The following is a 23,625-nucleotide window of genomic DNA, read 5'->3' as shown; positions in this document are numbered from 1 at the left end:
TGTCGCTACTACCCACAGCAGCCTGAGGGGAGGAGAGAGATATGGGAAGAAGTGATGATAGAAAAAGGGCAAGAATAGAAATGTCAGTTCTCCTTAATTTCTAGACATGCAGAAGTGATAGTTAATACAGCCTGAGAGAATGCCAGCCAGCCCAGCTTCCACAGTTCTCAACTGCACATTGGCTTGGTGCTTTGGAAATGGCTTACTGCTAGGCAAAGACTCAAACTTGCTAACATTTGCATTTGTCTGTTTGTAATGAACAGCAGGAATCGCCTAAACCAGTGAAACACCAGGCAAGTGCTTTTCTTTATGCTTCTTAGTCTTGAGTGTTTGCACTAATTTCTGTCTGTAGATTGAGTCTCTGCTAGAATCAAATGCCACTAGTTCTAAGTGAAATCTGTCATTAAGAAAATTTACTTTTGAAAATTTATTGCTTAGAGCCTTATTCTTTCTTGAGAAGCGCATGCCGTTTTGCTTTAAATTTGTTTTCCAGATAAATTTTAATATTTATTTGCCCTTTTATCATGACATTGAACTGCATGTTTATGAAGCCTATAAATTATGGTTTCATATGTCATTTACTAGGTGGAATTATTTTGATACTTACCAGACACATGGAAACCTAGCTTTGTGCCCTACACTACATTTTAAATTTGGGGCTGCCTCTTCAAAAGTTGTACCTTTGGAGCTAACAAATTTCTGATCTGTTAAAGTTTTATGGCATGGCATAGTTTATGCCTGTATGTGTTTTAACAAAGGCCCGATTATATTTAATATATTAAATAAATTAGAGCTGGGCACAGTGGTATGCCCCTATAGTCCCAGGTGTTTGGGAGGCTGAGACAGAAGGCCTGAGCCCAAGTATTTGAGGCTGCAGTGAGTTACGATCACACAACTGTGCTCCAGCCTGGACAACAGAGCAAGACCTCATCTCTATAAATAAGTAAAATAAAGTCAATTACAATATTCTTTATACTGGGCAAGTAGTGGAAGACTGTTATTCTTCCTAATTATCAGATGCCTACCTTTCAGCTCCACAGACCATAGCAATGAACAAACCAAGAATCATAGCATGTCCTCCATTTCTCACTACCTGGGAGGAGAAGGAGGGCAGACCTGAGCCAGATACCTTGGATAGAGTAGGACATCTATACTTGGATTTAATCCTTTCCCTAGCATTGGAAGGGTTTTGGTTTGTCTTTCACAAACATAATGATACAAAGCTGATATAAAGCAAGAAACAATAATATCGAGTTATGGAAATGATCTGTTAATCTAAAGAAATAATCGTAAATATCTAAGGAATTGTCATAGACGCTGAGATTTTAAGATATCTTTCTTAAGATTCTTAAGAGATTGCCAGCCACCCAAGCTGCACTGTACCTATGAAGGCCTATGATGTCCTTTTGCTCCTTTAGCTGCAGAATAGACCAGTGATACAAATGAAGAGGGTTAATGAAATAATCGTTATCCTGTAGGATATTTAAAAGCTTCTTTGCCAGTTAAAGAAGGAAAATCTGGGCCAGAAGGCAGCTTTTCTTTATGCTTTAGAGGTACTTGCTAAACGTCCTTTTAATATGTACTTGGGTCGCTATTGAAATAGTGCTAAGCAATTAATACACAGATTTAGGTTTTCCAAATTCCCTATGGAACACATAAATCATTGTTGTTAACATTTTGTTTCGATGTCATTTTAAACTACAGAGTGGATCCCTGTTGTATGTGAGTAGCATGCCTACCCGCCCTAGATTTTACTTTGAGTCAAATCAATCCCTGGGAAGCACGTTCTCCCAAAGAAGGCAGCAGCTTCTTTGGGCCATGCTTCCCGGTCATTGCCGATTTGCATGTCGTACTGCATGTGTCCACTGTGCACACAATCTTCAATGCTGCTTTTCCCAAGTTGATTTTAATCATAGTTAAGCAGTAGCTATGCTGACGTTTTTAGAAATATCAGAAGAATACTCGTTCTCAATTTTTCTTCCCCAACACAACTGAGGAACATGAAATATTTAACAGCGCGGTAGGGAATGGTCACACCCTGGAAGGGTCCTGTCAAGAAGTTACTTCTCCCCCTGCTGGGTGTCACTGTCTGCGACTTCTTCACCCCACTTGAATGATTGCCTTATAGTTACAATGTGAAAAGTCTGTACTTTCCAAGGTCACAGTTTCTTTTGGTTGATTTGATACCACTGGTTTGTGATTTTACATTGAACTTTATAAGCAAAAGTTAAATTCTGAGGAATCATGTGTATACATCCGGCATTTTATCACTAAACGGTAGTATGAATTGTAAACCCAAAAGGGAGGGCATTTCTAGGCTCCTGATTTTGTCAGTCCTTTATTTATTTGCTCGTTTGTCTACTTATTCTTTTTTTGAAACAACTTAATTGAGATATAATTCATATACCATTCAATGTACCCATTGGAAATGTACAATTTAGTGTTTTTAGTATATTCACATTATGCAATTATTATTATAATCAATTTTAGAACATTTTCCTCACCCCAAAAGAAACTCCATAGCCATTAGCAGTCACCTGCTATTTCCCCCCAGCCCCTGGCAAGCACTAATCTACTTTCTGTCTCTATGTATTTGCCTATTCTGGACATTTTGTGTGAATGGAATCATATAATATGTGGTCCTCCCTGACAGTTCTTTCTTTTAGCATAATATATTCAAGGTTCATCCAGATTCTAGCACATATAAGTACTTCATTCCTTTTTATAGCCAAATAATATTCCATTATATTAAATATGTGTCACGTTCTGTTTGTCCATTCATCAGAAAATGAATATGGATTTTTTTCTACTTTTTGGCCATTATAATTAATGCTGCTATGAACACTCATGTACAAGTTATGGTGAGAACATACATTTTCATTTTTCTTGGGTAGATACCTAGAGGTAAAATTGCTGGGTCATATGGTAATTCTGTTAAACATTTTTAAAGAGACTGTACCATTTGACATTCCCACCAGGAACATGTGAGAGTTCCAGTTTCTCCATATCCTCATCGGCACTTGGCATTGTCTGTGTTTTTATTAAAGCCATCCTAGTGAGCAGTGTGGTCAGTCTTATATGTTTACCTTTTAAATTTCATCTTCATTTTTGAAATATGAACAAATATAAGCAAATCAGTTTTCAAAATTAAAGTCACAATACTTAAGTAAACTTGAAATAAACATTTATCTACGAACTTTTGGTGTACCTTTTATAACAAAATTAGAGGTCTTATTTGGCTCTATCCCCTTAGTATCCACCAGCCGACTGCAAGTACAGCTTCTGTGTGCCCTCTTTCCTCAGGAGAGGTTGCTCTTAGAGACCCTCAAAGTCTAGCACAGAGTTCACAAAGGCTCAACACAGCGCAATTTCAGAGCAGATTTGAAAATGATTAAATTCTAAAACTTGACCATCCCCTACAAATGATTCCTTCAAGCCAGCCCACTTGCCTCCCTGTCTTTCCAGTCATCTTCAGGACGACTTTGTATCTTTCCCCAACCTGGTTTAAACTGTGCTGAACCAAGACAGAAAGGTGATAGATAGAAAGTAGCAAGTAATGAGACTCTGCCAGTTGAGATTAGAGTCTGGTTTTCAACATGTGATTGGTTGCTGCTGCCTGCTTTTAACCTTCCTGCAGCTCTGCCCTGCCAGGCCTGCAAGGTACAGCCCGATCCCAGCCTGAGTCCCCTTGCTGGCTGAACTGGACTTTTGAAAGAGGTATATATTTTTAACCATTTTGAACTCATGCTATATCATATAGCAAGCGTATATTATATACTATATAATAAACCCAGGAGTATAATTTTCACTATGACTGCTAAACTTTTAAAGCAGTATATAACTCTAAATATTTAGAACTTTAAAAATCATTTCAATAGCTAAGGCTGCCTGTTTTCTACATTCCAAAATAACATTATAGAATAGAAACGAAGGACATTGCCCATCCAGTTCCAGAGGAAAAGTGAATAGTCACTGCCCCCTGATGGTTTACAAATGCCTTCATAATTTGGTTGAGATTTGTTAGCACCATTTATCTAATTATGAAATTGTTCAACACAGAAATTATCTCATTTCATGTGAATTTCTATATGTTATGACACTTAGCTTTGTACCAGGTTTTTGGGGATTCATTTATGAGTTTTTGAGATCATTACTCAGTCTCACCAGTGTCCACAAATCCATTAGTAGGAGTGGTACCGTGACACTATTAACGTAGTGGGACCAACACCAGGGACAGAGGGGTGCCTGAGTCCACAATTACCATGGTGACTCTGAGGACCCATAAATCTTCTTGTTGCCTTTGGCTCACCACCATCCCCTCCCCAAATACTTCTAGAATTCCAGGTGTCCAACCTTTTAGCTTCCCTGGGCCACACTGGAAGAAGAAAAATTGTCTTGGGCTACACATAAAATACACTAAAGCTAGCTGATGAGCTATTTAAAAAAAAGGTTTGTGCATCATTTTCATGATATCCACCATCACAGATAAGCAGAAAAAGTCCTCACATATAAAGAGTTGGATACCTGTGGAACCTCTGATTATACATTCATTCAGCAGAACATTTGCCAAGCATCATTTTTATCTGATACTGACCGAGTTAGGCACAGGGGATACAACCAGGTTACTTGAAGCCAGCACAAGAAGAATAGAATCAGTGGATCGATCTCGCTCGCTCTCTCTCTCTCTTTCTCTTTCTCTCTCTCTCTCTCTCTCTCACACACACACACACACACACACACACACACACACACGGGAAAAGGAAAGAACCAGTAAAAAAATTTGACTCCAATAATCCTTTTAGCCATATCTAAGTAATATTAAAGTAAGATATGCATTACTGGCTTTACCTCCAAGTTAGGAAAACTCTTTAAAGATGGACTATCAAAATCTTTTTCTTATGATTTGGTAGGATGGTGTGTGATTTTAAGGAATCCACAGTCTAGCAGTAGATGTTTACTATTAAGGTAATGCCCCACTTACCAGAATGCCAGTGTTTTTCCACGTTTCCACATTCTCATCACATAGATTGAATTAGGTTTTTTTAAAAAAAAAAAAAAAAAAAAAAAAAGGCTTTTAGAGACCCAAACAGTTAATACAAACTGAGTATACCAAGGGCTTTGCAAGATATTTGTCATAGGAATGCTGATGGAAGTGACTGCCAACCCCGGAGGGGGATGGGGGAAGGCAGTCTATTCTATCACCGAATAATGACTGGCATTTTTTCTTTTCTTTTTCTTTTTTTTTTTTTTTTTTTTTTTTTTGGGAGATGGAGTCTCTTGCTCTGTCTCCCAGGCCGGAGTGCATTGGCGCGATCTCGGCTCACTACAACCTCTGCCTCCTAGGTTCAGGTGATTCTCCTGCCTCAGGCACCCACCACCACACCTGGCTAATTTTTTTTGTATTTTTAGTAGGGACGGGTTTTCACTGTGTTAGCCAGGATGGTCTCGATCTCCTGACCTCGTGATCCGCCCGCCTCGGCCTCTCAAAGTGCTGGGATTACAGGCGTGAGCCACCACGCCTGGCCCCTGACTGGCATTTTTAACAATGACTCTCAGTCATCAAAGTTGTTCAGGATACCATGCTTAAGAAAGTTTGGCAGCATGTAATGGTTTAGAAAAATGCACAGCAAAAATAGTCTGGTAAGGGTTTTTAAGTGAGGAAACCAGAAGATTTGTTGTACAGGGAGGAATCTGTCTTAACGCCAAGAAAACGAACCGATGCCATGTAATGACATCCAGGTAGCTTGAGGTTCTCGACAAGACTGGTTCCTGACTGGTTTCAGCTAAACACGGTTGTAGATTGTACTTAAGACCTGTGAACGTGTGGACAGTGCAGATCATGCTGTAATGGACGTAGGTGGAGCAGGTCCCCTTCCTGTGTAATGTGCCTCAGGAACCCTTCCCCACCCTTTCAGCAGAGTGACAGTCCACACCAGGGTGGCGTGACAGAACTGTACGGATGACATATGTTTGTTCTTTTTTTTGAATTTGATGGTGATGGAGTGCCTCACATACCAAATACCACTAATTTAAAAGCCTTATGTGAGGTTCTTTGTATTCATCTTTTTTGCTTAGAGTATCGCATTTCCTAGCAGCTTTTAGTTAGTTTTTCTTTAGGTCTAAAATACTGTGGGTATTTTAAAATATAGGGTTAAGATTTATGTTTGGAAAAAGCAGATTTATTTAAGTCATAAAATATAATTCTGAAATTACATTCCAGAAACACAACCTCACTTCTGGTGCTTTTCATGGCCAGAAATGGCATCGTACTTTCTCATACAGCTTTCTATTGTGTTTCATGATTAAAGCACATATTAATATATTTCCACCTTTTGTTTGTAAAATCTGTTTTATAGCCTAATTTACATATAAGTAAAGACCCTGACTAAAGCAGACATTTTACCGAATACTCTCTACTTAGCCTTTTAAATCTGAGCAAGTTAGCAGCATCAACGTCCTCACCATCCTCTGAAAGTGGAGGCGAAGACACTGCCCTGTCTATATGATAGAGATAGTATATGAGACTCCTTGGAAAACTGGAAAGTGCTACATCAATACAGTGGTAACTGTTAAATTAACTGCCTTAAAGTTTTCAAATAAGGCAGAGTTAAAATAAACAGAAGTATTAGTATGTTCTTAATTGAAGTGTCATGCTAAATTTCATTTCACGAAAGCCCATCTGTTTTATTTTCAAAATTCTCTGCCTGATTTACGTGCCCCGTGCTTAAGTTGATCTCTGTTCAGCGTGACATTTTCTTCTCCTTGTGGTCACTTTGTAGATGCTAATTTTTTTCCTTTAGTAGAGTCCGTTATCCTAACCAGGATTAAGAAGCCAACAAAAGTTGCTGGATGGCAGACAGAATGAAAGAACTGAGGAAAAGATGCAGTTTCTTTTTTAGAAATTTTTTCCCTGATAACTTGAGTAAAGACATTAGATTAACGTACATCTGCTTTTATTTGTGTGTGTGTGTGTATGTGTAATGTCTTTTAGGGGGAACTTGAACGACAGCTTTTGCAAGCAAATCCAATTCTGGAATCATTTGGAAATGCGAAGACTGTGAAAAATGATAACTCATCTCGTTTTGTAAGTTTCAAAGCACCAGAAGCTTTTAATTCCTTAGATTTCTAGTTAAATGTCTACTGTGATTAAGCAAATGAATTACTTTTCTTCCTAGATTTTAAGAAGCTAATAGATGTAGTTCTGTAGACATAATACAAGCTCACATGTAATTTTAAATTTTCTAGTAGTCACATTTAAAAAGAAAAAAGGTAATGTGTAAGTAACTTTAATCATTTTGTCATACAGAAATGTATAACTCTATGTCTTACTTTATGGATATGTAATTTAACCTCTCTGAGCTTATTTGTCTTTGATTGGGCATGATAATAACATCTGTCATGGAATCAGAGTGGAGATTAAATGGTGTGCACGTTGAGCACTTAGCCCGGCACTAGGCATAGAAAACATTCAACGCGTTAGATGTGGTAAACTGACCTTTCCCTATCTTGCTATTTTCTGTGGGATTTGGACTTCAGAATAATTAGTCACTACTATGACTTCTCTTTTAAAATTTTTTTGAGACAGGGTCTTGCTCTGTCACCCAGGCTGGAATGCAGTGTCACAGTCATAGCTCACTGCTGCCTCCAACTCCTGGTCTCAAGGCATCCTCCTGCCTCAAGTTTCCCAAGGAGCCGGGACTACAGGCTCACACTACTTCACCCGGCTAATTTAAAATAATAATTTTTGTTGTTGTTGTTGTTGTTTAGAGACTAGGGTCCCACTATGTTGTCCCATACTTTGGGAGGCTGAGGCAAGAAGATCGCTGGAAGCCTCAGCCTCCCAAAATACTGGAATTACAGGAATGAGCCACCACACGCAGCCTAAAAATTCTCCTTAGCTATTCAACTTGAAAGCTTTACTTTCCCCTTCAATTTGACTGGCTGTACCTGTTCACCTGAGAATGTTATCCTAAGTGATGGCCAGGTCTCTGTTACTTTGGGGACACTGCCCCTCCCCACCCCAGCTGCCCAGCTTCAACACCATCACAGCAAATCATCTCTAAACCCGTATTCAACACAGTGGACATTCCTCCAATAAGTCTTTTGCCCTGGATTATGGTCATCAAGTTTCAGAAACCCCTTCCACTGTTAGATTGAAAAAGGACTTCATTGTTCAATTATTTCCACTTAAGTTGTTCAGATTAATTCTTCCCTTTTTCTCCTCCCTGCTCTGAAGTATTGGTAAAAGTCAAGAAGGCCAGAGTAAAAGAGACCTCAGTTCCAACAGTTCATTCTTCTTACAGTTCAGTATTTGGGGATCTAGTGTCATTGTGACTTGCTTTTTAAAACAGAGTGTGACATCATGGTCTGCACATTAATTTTCCAATGGCATCGTGGCTATGATTAGTGGAAGCGACCAGATTCAGGATCACAGAGGACCCAGCAAACACAAGGGCAACCAGAAAGCCCTCTGGATTAGTTCACTAGGGCTGCGATATAAAAGTCCCACAGACTGGGAGCGGCATAAACAACAGAAATGTACTCTTCCACAATTCTGGAGGCTAGAAGTCTGAAGCAAGGTGTCAGCAGGATTGGTTTCTTCTGAGGCCTCTCATAACTGAACCCAGGTTCGGCTGCGTGCCACTTGAAAGCCATGCACAGGAGACGAGAGTTGGTGGGAGGAAAAGCAGGTTTATCTGGAGAGCCAGCAAACAAAGAAGATGGTGGACTCGTGTCCCAGAGGACCCTCTCAAGTCGGAACACATTTTAGGCTGTTTTTATGTTAAAGCGGGGGGAAGGAGACAGGGTTAGGGTGAAGAGGTAACTGATGACCACAGACATCTGGGCTCCAGCAAGGGTCCGAGGAGGTTGGGAATATCCTTGTCCTTAGTCAAGTCACAGTGCTCCTATAAATCTTTAACAAAGCATAGTTGTTCACACCCTTCTTTAATCTCAGAGTTAGTTTTAAAAACTACCTGATTGCTGTTTTTGCATATTATCTCAGTGCTCTAAAATTATCCTTGCCCATGTGCAGGAATGGGTAAAGGCCCTTTAAACAGAAATGGAGTTAGTTATGTTAGTTCTCTTGCTGATTCACTGTACATTCTTTCCTTGGCTTATAGATGGTTATATTCTCCCTGTGTCTTCACATGGCCTTCCCTCTGTGTGTGTCTGTGTCCTCATCTCTTCTTCTTATAAGAACACCAATTATATTGAAGTAGGGTGCACCCTGATGAGTCCTTTTTAATGTAATTACTTCTTTAAAGACCCTCTTCCTAATGACAGCTCCATCATGAGGTCCTGGGGGTTAGGACTTCAACACAGGAATTTGTGCAGGGACGCATTTCAGCCCATAGCACCCTCAGAGATAGTTTCAGTGCAAGACGCTTTCCAAGTTATGTAAGAAATAGGGATGTACTTTCTTGGAATATTGTTTATTCCCAGTAAGATAAAATTTGAAGATTCACCTAATCCAAGTTCATTTAGTAATTAACTTAGCTTTTTATGTGCAAAGTGGGATAAACAAATGTGCCTGTGTCAGTAGAAGGCATGCCTGGGACTTGACTTGTGGGTTTAGAAACTATCTGAGGAAACTGCATTCCTTCAGACTTTCTGTCATTCTCCTGGATCATCCCCATTGAGCCTGAGCCACAACTAAATCTGAAATTTTCCTACTGAAATGCCCTGTGTTTAGTGGCTGTATCACAGGAAAGAAGGAACAGGGAGCTGCCAGCTTTGGTATGTGAATCTCCATCAAGATCTTCAAGGACTTTGTGGAAAATCGTTTATCTTACCACAGAAATCAAGTTACTAATCTATTCTGTTCCCCGCCCCCAAGCCCTGAAACCATACCCTGAATTCAAGAGAAACAGTTTTGGTGCTCAGTTGTCTCATTTTTTCCTGGAAAAGATAAATTGCTACTAAGCCGTCATTTGTGCCCTTGGGTAAAGAATGTAGTGATTCTGTTATGAAGTATAAGGATTTATCTCCCTGCCAGGGTGCGTTTCAACTCCTTATTTTAGTGTTTGGAACAGCTATAATTCTGTATTAGTTATTGATTGCTATGTAACAAATGATCCTAAAACCCAGTGGCTTAAGGCATCGATTATCTCACAGTTTCTGTGTGTCAGAAAGTCAGTAGCAGCTTAGCTGGGTGACTCTGGCCCAGGGTCTCTCAGGAGGTCGTCGCTAAGATGTTGGCTACGGTTGCAGTCATCTGAAGGCCTGACTGAGGTGGGAGGATCTCCTTCAAATCTTCCTCAGGTAACTCTTGTTGGGAAGTCTCTGTCCTAGATGGCTGTTGGCTGGAGGCCTCAGTTCCTGACCTTGGAGGCAGCCTCTCCATAGCGCTCCTTGAATGTCACCATGACATGGCAGCCGGCTTCTCCCAGAGCAAGTGATCCAAGAGAGAGAAAGACAGAAGTTACACACCCTGCCTTGGAAATCACATGTCATCCCTCTGTTGTCTTCTATTGGCCATACAAACCAATCCTGATACTGTGTGGGAGGGGACTGTGAATACCAGAGGTGGGGATCACTGAGGCAGTCTTGGCTATTTTGGCTACCATGAATCCTTACAGCGATTTCCATCATTGATGTATGTAGGATTTTAATCTGTAACTGGAATGACTCTAGGTCAGTGGTTCTTAATTGGAGGCTCCCCAAGGGACGTTGGCAGTGTCTGGAGACATTTTTGTTTGTTTACCTGGGGGAATGGGTAGTGGTGTGCCAGTGGCATCCAGTTGGTAGAGGCCAGGGATGCTGCTAAAAATCATCCAATGCATGGTACAGTCCCCACAGCTTAGAATAATTGAGCCCAAAGTATCAGTTATGCTAAGATCGAGAAACTGCTCTAGGTCGTTCCTTCAAATTATAGTCTAAATTAAGGTAATTATTTTCTGAAATTTATTTGCAAAGTAATACCTGAGTCTATTTAATGCTTGTTATTTATACATCCTATTCCAAAGGTTGACAATGAAGTCTGATAGAAACCTGTTTTACATTCTGCTGGTAGGAAGAACTATATTGTTTTCTAGCCACCTGGAAGCAGCACATAGGAAAGGAGCAAGAATCAGCCATTGAATCCAAATGTTCAACAAACACTATTTCAGCTGAAGTACCACCTTCCAAAGTGCCTGCACTACTATATAATAACCTTTAAGTGCATTCTAATATAGTAAAATCTGATTTGTTTTTAGTAGAAAAAAGATTTTTTATTGAGGCATTGCTCTTAGACGTAGCTTTCAATTCGACTAAGAAACAGAGGTATCTTTAAATTGTTTACTTTGGGCTTTAATTCTTAGAAAGTCAACTTTTATTGATACGTTATTTTTTTAATAATAGTTTATTGCTATCTACTGTTATCATAAGGTGTTGCCTATACAGTACTAAAACAAGTAGTTGATCTCAGTAGCTCCATTAAAAATAATTAGGTCTATTGATTAAATAGTGTTCAGTTAAAATTCCCCTTTAGTATTTCTCTATGGGTGTTGGTTCTTGGGGTTTGAAAGAAACCATTGTAGACTCATTTTTAAATTCAATTCTGTGTAATTTTGATGTTTGATTTGTTATTTAGTTCTTTTAATTATTAAGCACCTATTTTTTGCCAACCACTGTGCAACTTAATTGATGTCTCCAAATGGATATCAATAGATTCTTCAAGTTTAACATATTCCAAATGAAAATTTTTCCTTTCCTTTCAAAATTTGTTCCTTTATGTCTTCTGTCAATAAATGGTATGATCAAATCACCCAGTTGCTTAAACTTAAAATAAAAACAATAGCAAAACCTAGGAAGACAATATACCTAGGAATCAGCCTTTTTCCTATGGCCCGCGTCCAGGCCAGCAGTGAATCCCATTGGTTAAATGTCCAGAAAGTGTTTCAAATTTGTCCACATTTCTTCTCCTAACTAGCTAGTTAGTCTAAAACCGTATCTGAGGAGATTTCTTCTTATTCTCTATCACAGTATCCTATTTATTCCCTCATGGCACCTATCACAAGCTGTAACTATTTGCTTATTTATTATCCTTCCTAGTAGAACGTCTAAGAGCTTTGTCAGCAGGGACGTTGTATCGTTGGTTCCTAGCATAGTGCCCCACAGGCATATTTATGGATTTTATGAGATTCATTTACTTAAAATGCGGCAGACACTACAAAGTGCCATGCACTCTTCGAGGCCCTGGGAATTTATCAGTGGTCAAAACCAAGGTCCCTAGCCCTGTAAAGCACACCTTCATATCGGTTTTAACTTTTTAATGTGTTTTCAGCGGCATGTCATGATGTTGTTGAGCTCGGGGAAGGTGGTACCTATGCTAGATCCTCTGAGAATATGCATGCCCCCATTTTAGAAGCGTGGGTAGAGAACATGAGGGAGGCAGTGGCTCCGTGGGCAGGCCAGGCCTTGGGTTGAGATCAGTGTCATAGTAAGAGTAAGATGATGTTAAAAAATGAGTTGTGTATACAGTGAAATTTCATGCAGTCATATTTACAAGCTACATGCTTACAGTGAAAATATTTGAGACTATAAACTCCATAAGCATTAGAAGCCATTTGGTTCCATTTCTTTGATCCGATATAGATGACTAATTTCCTGAAGAATATCTTTTCTTTCAAAGATACTAGCATATGGTTTATATTAAAGGGATTCTTTCTTTCGGAGAGCATTACCCTTAAGAAAATAATCATTCACAGTTAGTCCAGTTCTCTGTTTATGGAGAAGTAAAATGCATTCCAGATGAAGGAGATTTATGTAAAATGAATCTCTCATAATGAAACTTTAAAAACAGGGACTTCAATTTTAAACTGATTGTTTGGATCAGCAGATACATCTTCCCTCACAGAGTTTTAGTTACAATCACTTTCTCTATTTCCACAAATCCTTTTTTCTTTTCTTTTCTTTCTGTTTTTTCACAAGTTGACTTCAGCCAGTTTGGCAGTTTCCAACTATTATGTACCTTTTGGTAGACAAGTATCCTCCAGCAAGTAGAGCTAGGTGAGGGCTGTAGGCATCCTCCTCACAGTTACCAGGTTATAATGAAAGCACGTCGGGATTTCACACCCTCGTATCTATCAGCAGGCACGCACTGAAAACAGTTTTGTAAGTTGCATGCAGCCCAGCTCTGTTTAATGTCTCTAACAAACTTTTACCTGAAAGATATACTGAAGCAAACGTGACAGTATCAGTGACAGAATATGGTCTGCACCAGGCAACCAGCATCTTCCAGATCACTGGCTGCACACAGCCATTTAGTATCAAGCTCTGGGAGCACCCTCAGCAATACAGCCTCCTGCACTTACTGGAGTCTCGACACCTGTTCCCTTGGCTCCAGATTGGGGAGGGTCTATATGTATCTTTATTTGTTTTTATTTATTTATCTTTTTTTTAAGTCTCTATTTGAAGTTAATATGTATCTCTTTCTAATCAGTCCGTGGCTTAATGCCACTCATGTTACCCTAGTGATTTCTAATATCCATTATACTAAGTAATGAGGCCACTTAGTGCATGTGAAAACTCATTTTACTAACAACAAAGCTTCTGGTTTGGTTTGGAGATTAAGATAGCTAAAGCATTTAAGGTAGCCATCTGGCCTTTGGATTAAGTGCTAGCTCATTACTCCTAGAATGGGTTTTCTCATTTAGGGCAAATAGCTAACGCACATGCATAGCACCCTATCTGTGCTGATGTGTTTTAATGCATATTGCAGATCATGTAATAACTTTAGATACCAAATTAAGAAGGGGGAAAATATGTTGAGAATATGAAACAAACCTGCACTGCCCCTGAATTAAGTTGCTAACTAATAATTAATCTAGTTTTAATTACTATGGATACATTATAATCACCCCAGAAAAGGTTCCAGAAATTGATGTCAATTCAGAACAAACAAAATTTTTTGAAACTAATTAAGATAATTTTCTTTTTATTTTCTTCATGGTATCAAAATATCAAATATCCAAGTTTCCCTATTGCACATTTTGAGTGAAATCCTTAACAAGTTATATTTGATTATATATGAGAGAATTCTAGTTGTCTTTGCTGTTGAGAACGCTCACAGTACACGTGTAATTTCACTTGTTTCTGGATTGGTATACAACATGCGTTATCATCAAAATGTGTAGCTGTAATTAATACACAATGTACTTGTCATGTTTTGGGGGTTTCCCATGCTTTTGTTTTTACTGGTGAAATTCTGATTGAATATTCTAAGTACCATAATCTGACCTTTATGCAAATCGATTATGGAGTGGGCATTTTTAGCACAGATTTCTTCACATAATGTTTAAAAGATAGAGTTCCCACTTAAAAGTAAAACTCGTGTTTTCCGGTTTAGTCTAGATGTGTGTTTCAATAAAAATGTTAATTCTGAAAGTATTTATTATAGATGTGAAGAGAAACCTTTTTTAACTAACAGATCTTATTCTCTTCCCTCGGCCTGCCCCCAACGAAGAAAGAAAAGTCATCTTTGCATATCTGGCCAAGTGGCCAACACTGAAGTGACGTCAGGTCCCATGGCCTGCATCTTACCTGACTTGCCAGGGTATCCGACATGAAGGGGAGTATTTAAGTCCTAGATCACTTGGGGATATTCAGTACAGGTTTTCCTTTTTGCTTCTGAAATTTCATTTTGTCAGGTTGTCAAAGTGCTTGGCTATGTCTTGTAAAATATCTGAGTATGAATGTCATTTAGCTAGAAAGTTGATCATTTTCAGCTTCATAAGGTTTTGTTTTTTTAAAGTGTTTTTAAAATAGAATACATTTTAGTGCTTTGGCTTATAACCGAGATTTATCGGTTACCAAATATGTTTTCAGAAATACCATTCCCTTTTGCCTCTTCCCACACCACAGGCCCCTGAAGCCCTGTCCCCTTCGTCACTGTTCTCCGTGCATCTCTTCTTTCACTGCTCTTTGCTTGGCCCTTTGCATCTAGCCGAAAGATATTTCACTGGCACTCACTGTCATGGCCAGTGCTACTGTGGACCCTAGGTGTGAAAAGGACACCAGGCTAGGGAAATGATGAGGAAGAGAGTGGTTGCATGTTGGTGACTTTGCTTATTTATCTAAGTAAGTGACTACATGTCTAAATTATTTTGGAACATTTCTCTATAGGCCATCTGTTCAGGGGCTCCAAATCTTAATTTTCTCCCATTTCTCCTTTGTTTGTTTTTGTTAGTGAGTTTTTATTCTATAATCATAAGCTTAACTGCAGTCCAGCTTGATGTCGAGGGGAATAAGAAAACCAAAGAACTGCAGTGAGACCACAAACATTACAGGATATTGTGAGCAAATGGGATGGAGGGATGCTCTCCTGAGCTACAGAAGGAATGGTCTGGTGGTTAAGATCAAACACAAGCAGGTTTATTAGAGTTGTCCACAGTTGGCCGTGGTGATCTTCTTGCCAGTCTCACCATTCCTGGACCTAGAGCACTCCACAGCTTCCATGATATCCACGCCCTCTTTCACTTTGCCAAAGACCTCAAGCTTGCCATCCAGCCACTCAATCTTGGCCTCACAGGTAAAAAACCTAGGAACCATTTGTGTTAGTGCAGCATTTGCCATGGACAAGATGCCAGGACCTCTATGCTTCAGGATGAAGTTCTCATCATCAAGTTTCTCCCGGTAGATGGACTAGCACTATTATGGTGTGTGAAGTCAGCACCCTGGCCGGTAAAATAAACCCTGGAATAATTCTGTGAAAGCAGGAACCCTCCTAACCAAATCCTTTTCCTCCGGTGCTCAGCGCATGAAAGTTTTCCACTGTTAGGCCGGGCGCGGTGGCTCAAGCCTGTAATCCCAGCACTTTGGGAGGCCGAGACGGGCGGATCACGAGGTCAGGAGATCGAGACCATCCAGGCTAACACGGTGAAACCCCGTCTCTACTAAAAATACAAAAAAAAAAAAAACCTAGCCGGGCGAGGTGGCGGGCGCCTGTAGTCCCGGCTACTCGGGAGGCTGAGGCAGGAATGGCGGGAACCCGGGAGGCGGAGCTTGCAGTGAGCTGAGATCCGGCCACAGCACTCCAGCCTGGGTGACAGAGCGAGACTCCGTCTCAAAAAAAAAAAAAAAGAAAAGAAAGTTTTCCACTGTTCTTGGAACTTTGTCGGCAAACAGCTCGAAGGAGATGCATGGCCCAAGGAGTTTACCATCAACAGTGATGTCAAAAGAACACAGTGGCATTGACCATGGCTAGAGGCAGGTGACTTCAGGTGGCAGTGATGACTACAAAGCCCCGTTTCTCCTTTGAACTCAACTCCCTTTCCTATTTTAATGTCCCATGAAGGTAGGGAAAAATAAATTCACTAAATATACAGTGAATAATATTCAAGTTTAGATTTCACAGTTGCTAGAATTCAGAGTTACCTGTATATTAATGTTATCATATTGCCCAAATAAAGAATTTGTTTTGTTTGATGAATTTTGAACTTCTAATTTATTTGAGGTGGTTAAAAAAAAATAAAGGAAATAGTATTCGGAGTTGAAAGCTTAAACAGCATGTTGATATGTATACTTAATAAAGAAGTTAAACATACATGTTGGTGAAAGCTAAAAGTTTATATTACTGGATATAAAGAATTTTTTTAGGGAAGTGTTTTCTTAAAATAAGAACTAAGTGAGACCATATGATTTTGATTAACCTTTCTGCGGCCTTAAAATGAGAAGTTTGAGAACGCATTTGCCTGGGCAGTCATGTTGGCAGCGTGTCCTTAGCAGCTTTGTAGTAATAACATTGCCTTTTGACTACTGTCTCTTAAAATAGCAATATTTTTATTAACTCAATGAGGTATTGTATAGATAATACAGCTGTTTAAGATTTGTGGAGAATTTTAACCTTCAGTCTAACATCAGGACCCACTTTCAGTTTCTTTTTTGAACAGTTCTAACTATTCATAAGGATTGATAGCTTTTTAACTTAAATCTTTCTTAGGAGTCTTCCAAAACACAAAGACAAAATGTACTTATTTTTTAAATAGAATAAAGTTCATTCTCTCTTGCAATTACATGTGGGTCCATTGAGCCATTTTATAAATCTAAGATACATTATGGAGTATTAATGATCTTATTTGTTTCTGCATCTTGAAATAGTTTGCTGTTTTGTTATCCTAGAAATTGGTTCATTATTAACTCATTTATTCTCAACTATGCTAAAAAAAGAAAAAGAATAAAATAATTGCCTAGAAGGATGCTACAATAACTATTGCATCATCTTTTAATTTTCTTATTATATCACCCCAAATATTGCATTGTCTTTCAAGTAGGTATGAAAGAAAACTAGAGAATCCATCTTTATAGGTTACTTTTAGCTTTTAGTGAACGTAGTTGAAAAATCAGAAGTTTTCAATTTCTACTCATAATGTCAATGAGAAGGAAACTGACAGAAAAACATTTCACAAACATTGGATCAATCAGAAGATGAACACAAAGAGACAGATAGCATGGTAGACTGTAAAGATGATGATGAAATCCGTTCTATAAAGAGAGTCTCAGACTGAGTCTCCAAGTGATAGCTTAGAATTTTCTCAAACTCAAGAATAATATATATTTCTAAGGGCAAAAAAGGAACATGACATGAGCATCCAGGTAGTCATTCAGTAGGAAGAATTTCCTTAGTATTTTGCAACAAGATTAAAGAATACTGTTATTTCAGCAAATAGATGAGCAAATAGATGAAATAACAGTATTCTTTAATCTTGTATGATGTCTGTACCAGTATGTACCTGGATAAGTTTCATAAGTGGACAAATGCAGAAAGCAGGTGTGTATATGAAAATTATTAGAAGGAAATAGATAATATAAAATGAGTAAAGTCATTGGGTTGACCATTCTAATTGATGCTTACAAATCTAAAGATGAAAATGTTTTATAATTACAGAGCAAAAAAGATCTTTCTCTTGTCAACAAAGTAGGAGCTATCAGAATTTTATATATTCAACTATTGCATTCTGACAATGCAAGGGCAATAATAAGTAAGAACCTACTGACGGAAGAGAGAAGGGTGCCCACAGTTGTTGCCTAGAATAGCTATTAACCCAGAATGTTGTATCTCTTCAACATAGTAGATGCAGTTTCCCTCACAACTTAGAAGTTGAAATTAGATTGCAATATGCCAAGGACTCCTACTCTTTGTAGTGTTTTTTTGTTTTTTGTTTTTTTTTCCAGTGAACTTAAGCACAGAACCTCTCTTTAAAATACCATTTAGCTGGAAGCAGCTAATGTACGTGGTAAACACTAAGATTGCTAGGCTCGGCTGGCGCTGTTTATATGAAGCCTTCTCCTTTCTCTGTGTTCCCATAGCACCTCTGTGCTATGCGTGGAAGTGCACATTGTGCTTCAGGTGTTAAAGTACAGCCTCAGTGTTTGTCTGAAGTTTGGGGAGCATTAGGTCAGCATCTCTTCGTGTCATAATTATATTATTTATGTAAAGTGCTTATTTGTTTAGCCTATCTCAAAAGGAGGGAAAATTTTTCTCCTGTTAAAAATCCAAACAAAACTTTCTCCACACTGTAAAATCAAACTAACCAAGCAAACAAATTGTCAGTTTTATTATGCGACTCTTAATTAACAAGGTCTTTATAGAAGAAAAATACTAAATGCTCACCACTGATAGTCAAGCAGCCTTGTAATGATGGATTTGCATTGTGGTCTTCAGAGGAATTTAAATCATTACCTCAGTAAGTTTGATGGCCTTAAATCAGTACCTAGGCTAGAGGGAATTGCAGGTTTGGTGACTGACACCATGCTAACTTCTAAAGAAATCCTAAATTCTTATCTTCTATTATATTGTCGACATTCACTGTGATGTGTGTTAGACTCATGTCCAGAGTAATACTGTTTTTGCCATTTGTTTTGATAACTTACTGTGTAACATAAGTGTTTTTTTGTTCATGACTTTGTAAGATGTCCTAAGAGCCTGTTTGTCACAAAATGCCTTTGCTTCTTACTCCAACTCCCTCTTGAACACTGTGGTTTAGTGGCACCGGGAGCCGGCCTTCATGGAATCCACCTCTGTTATGATGACGGCATGGTGCCTGAGTATATCAAGCTTGTCGTGTATTTCTTAGTGCAAAGCAGCACTGTCAGACAACGTAAAATAGAATATGTACATTTTGGTGGGGGCAGAGTTAGGACATTTGGCAGTGGTGAAGGAGAATGAGGAGGAGTGCTAAAGGAGCTCCTTGACACACACCTGAGATAGAACTTTCTCCTGCGACCTGATCTCACAGTTTGTTCCTCCTCAAGCAGGAAGTCAGTATATTCCCAGGGCTCTGCCCCCACACTCCCCACACACATTCCCTTTCACCTTGTTTGCTAGCTTGGTTTGGGTTTTTTATTTTTTATAGGAAAATGGGGTAAGTTCTTAATGAATGCTCATAATATTGAGCAAAAATATAATGGATTATTCATTTTAGAAAGTGATTCCTGTTTTCTTTTTTAAAAATCAACTATTGAGGTGTAATTTACATACAATAAAATATAGCTGAGAAACTTCTTAGGTAACATCCCAAACAGACTACTCATTTTTTTTAGTATAAGGTAAATATTAATATACTGGAAAAGTAACACTTTGGGAAGGGTGAGAAGGGCCCTCAAGTAGTAAGTAAAAGGATGGGCAAGCTGCCTGGTGCCGTTTAAGTAGAAGAGTGTGAATCTAACAACTTTCACTTTAGTAGGGAAGCATATTTAACTTAATATGTTTATAGTAAATACACAGAATTGAATTATTATTATTATGATGTTATGGAATGCTTCACAGATCTGAATGTCATCCTTGCACAAGGGGCCATGCTCATCTGTGTAAAACGGATGTTGAGTTATATTTTAAAAATTGGCGTTTAGGAGTTCCTATGATCTCTCCCTTAACTGTTTTTAAAATGTTGGCACACAATAAAATTCACCCTTTTCAGTGTACAGTTCAATGCATTTAGATAAATGTGTACATAGTGTAGTGAGCACCAGGATCTAGAGGAAGAATGTTTCCCTCACTCCAGAAAGGTTTCTTTAGCCTTTGTGTCATCAGTTCCCTTGTCCTGCCTCTGCCCCTGAAACCGCTCTTTCTGTCCCTAGAGTTTTTAGTAATTGGCATGTCAAGAAAATGGAATCATATAGCAGGGAGTGCTTTATGTCTAGTTTCTTTCACACAGCAGAATGCTTTTGAGATCCATCCAAGTTGTTGGGTGTGTCACTGGTTTATTCCTTGTCGTCGCTCAGTAGTGTTCCATTGTGTGAATATAGCACAATGTCTTTATCCATTCGCCAGCTGGTGGACATTTGGGTTGTTTCCAGTTTGGGGCTATTAAGAATAAAGTGGCGGGGGACGTTCATGTACAAGTCCATGTGGATGCATGCATTCCTTTCTCGTGAGTGAAACCCCGCCCAGGGGCGGAATTGCTGGGTCGTAGAGTCATCTGTGTTTGACGCCATGAGAAACCGGCAAACTGGCTGTACCGTTTTGCCTTCTCACCAGGGTTGTCTGATAGTTCTAGTTGTTCTGTATCTTTGCTAGTCTTTCTTAAAATGTGTAGCCACTCTCATGGTTATATAGTGGTGTCTCGTCGTGGCTGTTTTTACTTAGATTTCCCTAATAACTAATGATACTGTACATCTTTTCATATACTTATTGGCCATTCACATATCTTTTGTGACGAAGTGTCTATTCAAATCACTTACCCAGTTTTCTTCTCGGGTTGTTTGTCCTACTATTGAAATATAAGAGTTCTTTGTATATTCTGGCAACAAACCTTTCATCACATGTGTTTCGCAAATATTATCTCCCAGTTTGTGGCTTCTCTTCACTTTCTTCATGGTATCTTTTGAAGAGTAAAAGTTTTAAATTTTGATGAAATCCAGTTTGCCAGTTTTTTGTTTTATGGTTCACGCTTTTTGCATTCTGTCTAGGAAATCCTTGTCTAATTTAAGGTCATAAAGATTTTCTCCTGTTTTCTTTGAGAAGTTTTATAGTTTTAGCCCATATATTTAGGTACGTGATCTGCTTTAAGTTTTATATGTAGTGTAAGGTAAAAGTCTAGGTTCCTTTAATTTTTTCTTTCATTTTGCATATTTTTCAAGCACCATTTATTGAAAAGACTGTCCTTTCCCTATTAAATTACCTTGACACCTTTGTTGAAATGAATTAACTTACATACATGATCAATTCCTGGACCCTCTTCTGTTTCACTAATCTGTATCTCTGTCCTCACACCAATACCACACTGTCCTAGTAAATTTATAGCTTTTTGAAATCAAGTAGTGTGATTCCCCTAGCCCTGGTCTTCTTTCTCAGAATTGTTGTGATTATTCTAAGTCCTTTTCCATTTCCCAATAAACTTGAGACAGCTTGTCAGTTTCCTCAAGGGAAGCCCTCCAATCCCTTGACTCTTCATATGAAGAATAATAGTGGTGTGTTTACTGGTATCAGCCCTTAGCAGTCCTGGAATAAACCATTCTTGATCATTATGTTTCTTTTGTAAAATGTTTAATATGGCCCTATATATATGTATTTTTATTTATTTATCTATATATTTTTTGAGACGGAGTCTCACTCTGTTGCCAGGCTGGAGCGCAGTGGTGCGATCTCGGCTCACTGCAACCTCCACCTCCCGGGTTCAAGCGATTCTCCTTATATATATTTTTATAAGTAAGATATAACCATACCATATTTGATTTTATTTTGCTTTGAGATGGAGTCTCACTCTGTCACCCAGGCCGGAGTGCAGTGGCACAATCTCAGCTCACTGCAACCTCTGCCTCCTGGGTTCAAGTGGTTCTCCGGCCTCCGCCTCCCAAGCAGCTGGGATTATAGGCATGCACTGCCATGCCCAGCTAATTTTTTTTGTATTTTTAGTAGAGACGGGGTTTCACCATATTGGCCGGGCTGGTCTCGAACTCCTGACCTTAGGAGATCCACCCGCCTTGGCCTCCCAAAGGGCTGAGATTATAGGTGTGAGCCACCACACCCAGCTTGCTTTCCTTTCCTTGTAATATCTTTACCAGACTGGGTGCTCAGTGTTATGACAACTTTATAAAATGAATGATGAAATAGTAACTATTTTTCTGTTTCCCTAAAACGGTTATATATAGTAAAGAAATCAAATATTCCTTAGAAATTTGTAAAATTGTTTCATAAGACTAATCCAGCATTTTTAAAGAAGTAATTCTGTTTTACTATTTTTTATTTTTATGGGTTAAATTTTCTGTTTTGTTTTTGTTTTTGTTTTTCTTGAATGGATTTCTATTTTTCTAGGAAATCATCTATATTATTCAGATTTTTAAATTTACCACTACAGTGCTGGATAGAGTGGTCCTTTAAAACTATTAAAATCTCTCCCATTTCAGATTATTCAGAAGAGCTTTTAAAAACTCCTGAATGACTGGGATCTCACTACTTTCCTTTTGTTAATAATTTCTAATTTTATTATGTAATAGTCCAGGAAAGTAGCCTTTTCTACTGCTACTTTTTTAAATGTATCACAGCCTGTTTTCTTCTTTTTTCTTTTTGTTTGAGGCAATATATAAGATCCATTGTTGTAACTAATTCATGGATGCTTGTTGTCTTCTTAGTTTATTATAGTGTTCATATCCAGCATGTACTTATTTATTTTCAATTTTCTCTTTTTAATTTATTTTCAGGGCAAATTTATTCGGATCAACTTTGATGTAACTGGCTATATCGTTGGGGCCAACATTGAAACATGTATCCTTTTTCGTAAATGTATAACCCAAAATAAAGAATGATTGAGTCTTCTTACAACCCCATGGCAACCCTCTGTGATATCACTCCCAGTATCCAGATGATAGAACTTGAGCCTGGAGATAGCATGCCTTGTTCAAATACTTTCGACTACTGAATGTTAACTCCGAAGTGTTTTGTTGTTTGTAACACCAGGCCATAACCTATTCACATGGTTGGGGAAGTGGAGAGTGCCACGGTGTTTGTGTGGTATAGGACATTCAGATGAACGCAGCTGCCCTCCCCCTGTTGCTGTTAGCCCACTTTTTACCATGTATTTCTGATATTAGAAAGGATGAACATGTACTCATTGAAATAATCCTTACAAGATTACAGAGTTAAAGTAGTCTCAGTTAGTGTTAAGTAGAATAAAGCTGGAGAAAAAAATAAAATGTCAAATACACAGAATAGTCCTAAGAAATGTCACCTGCATAGAATGGCCATAAGAAGATTTATATATGTGTATGCACATACATACCTAGATAAAACACATTTGATTGGAGATGTAAGAAAATAGAAATGATTCTGAGTGATAGTGTGCCAATTAGAAGGATATATAGATGACAATTTTCGGGTACTTGTTAGAATAATCTCCAGTGACAGAAATACATTGTTTCTATCCTTCGAGGGATAGACCATGATTTTCTGGTTAAGAACAGTATTTTATGCTTCCAGATAGACTCACAGCCAGCAAAATCTGGAAATACTTGAAAATGACAGGAGAATGAATCTGCAGTTGAGCTTTCTTCATACAGGTGTGTCAGAGCATGATTCATATGAGTGTGTCTTTCAGCAGACATGGAGGATGTGTGGGATAGTCTGACTTAAAATTCAGGCTATCTGGCATATACAGAATTAATTCACTTTGGTGGCCCCAGAGAAGGTTTACCTCAAGAGAGGCA

At 38.6% G+C, this 23,625-nt stretch overlaps 1 protein-coding gene across 11 annotated transcripts in view; it reads left to right on the top strand.

Moving 5' to 3' along the window:
- LOC105474109 (myosin heavy chain 10) overlaps window positions 1-23,625 on the top strand; it is a 153,887-nt gene that overhangs the window by 53,206 nt on the left and 77,056 nt on the right. For 5 of the 11 annotated variants that reach the window (XM_011728480.3, XM_011728509.3, XM_071082337.1 and 2 more), the window contains 3 exons: window positions 264-293; window positions 6,992-7,084; window positions 22,624-22,687. In XM_011728480.3, the coding sequence (XP_011726782.1) occupies window positions 264-293; window positions 6,992-7,084; window positions 22,624-22,687 (187 nt within the window). The remainder of the gene's footprint in view (window positions 1-263; window positions 294-6,991; window positions 7,085-22,623; window positions 22,688-23,625) is intronic. The other 6 variants (XM_011728488.3, XM_011728518.3, XM_011728556.3 and 3 more) reach the window with 2 other exon arrangements.

The sequence above is a fragment of the Macaca nemestrina genome, chromosome 17 (genome assembly GCF_043159975.1).
Source record: "Macaca nemestrina isolate mMacNem1 chromosome 17, mMacNem.hap1, whole genome shotgun sequence".
NCBI classification, from domain to species: Eukaryota; Metazoa; Chordata; class Mammalia; order Primates; family Cercopithecidae; genus Macaca; species Macaca nemestrina.
The sequence above is the reverse complement of the archived record's forward strand: the minus strand, read 5'-3'. Positions and strand labels throughout refer to the sequence as shown.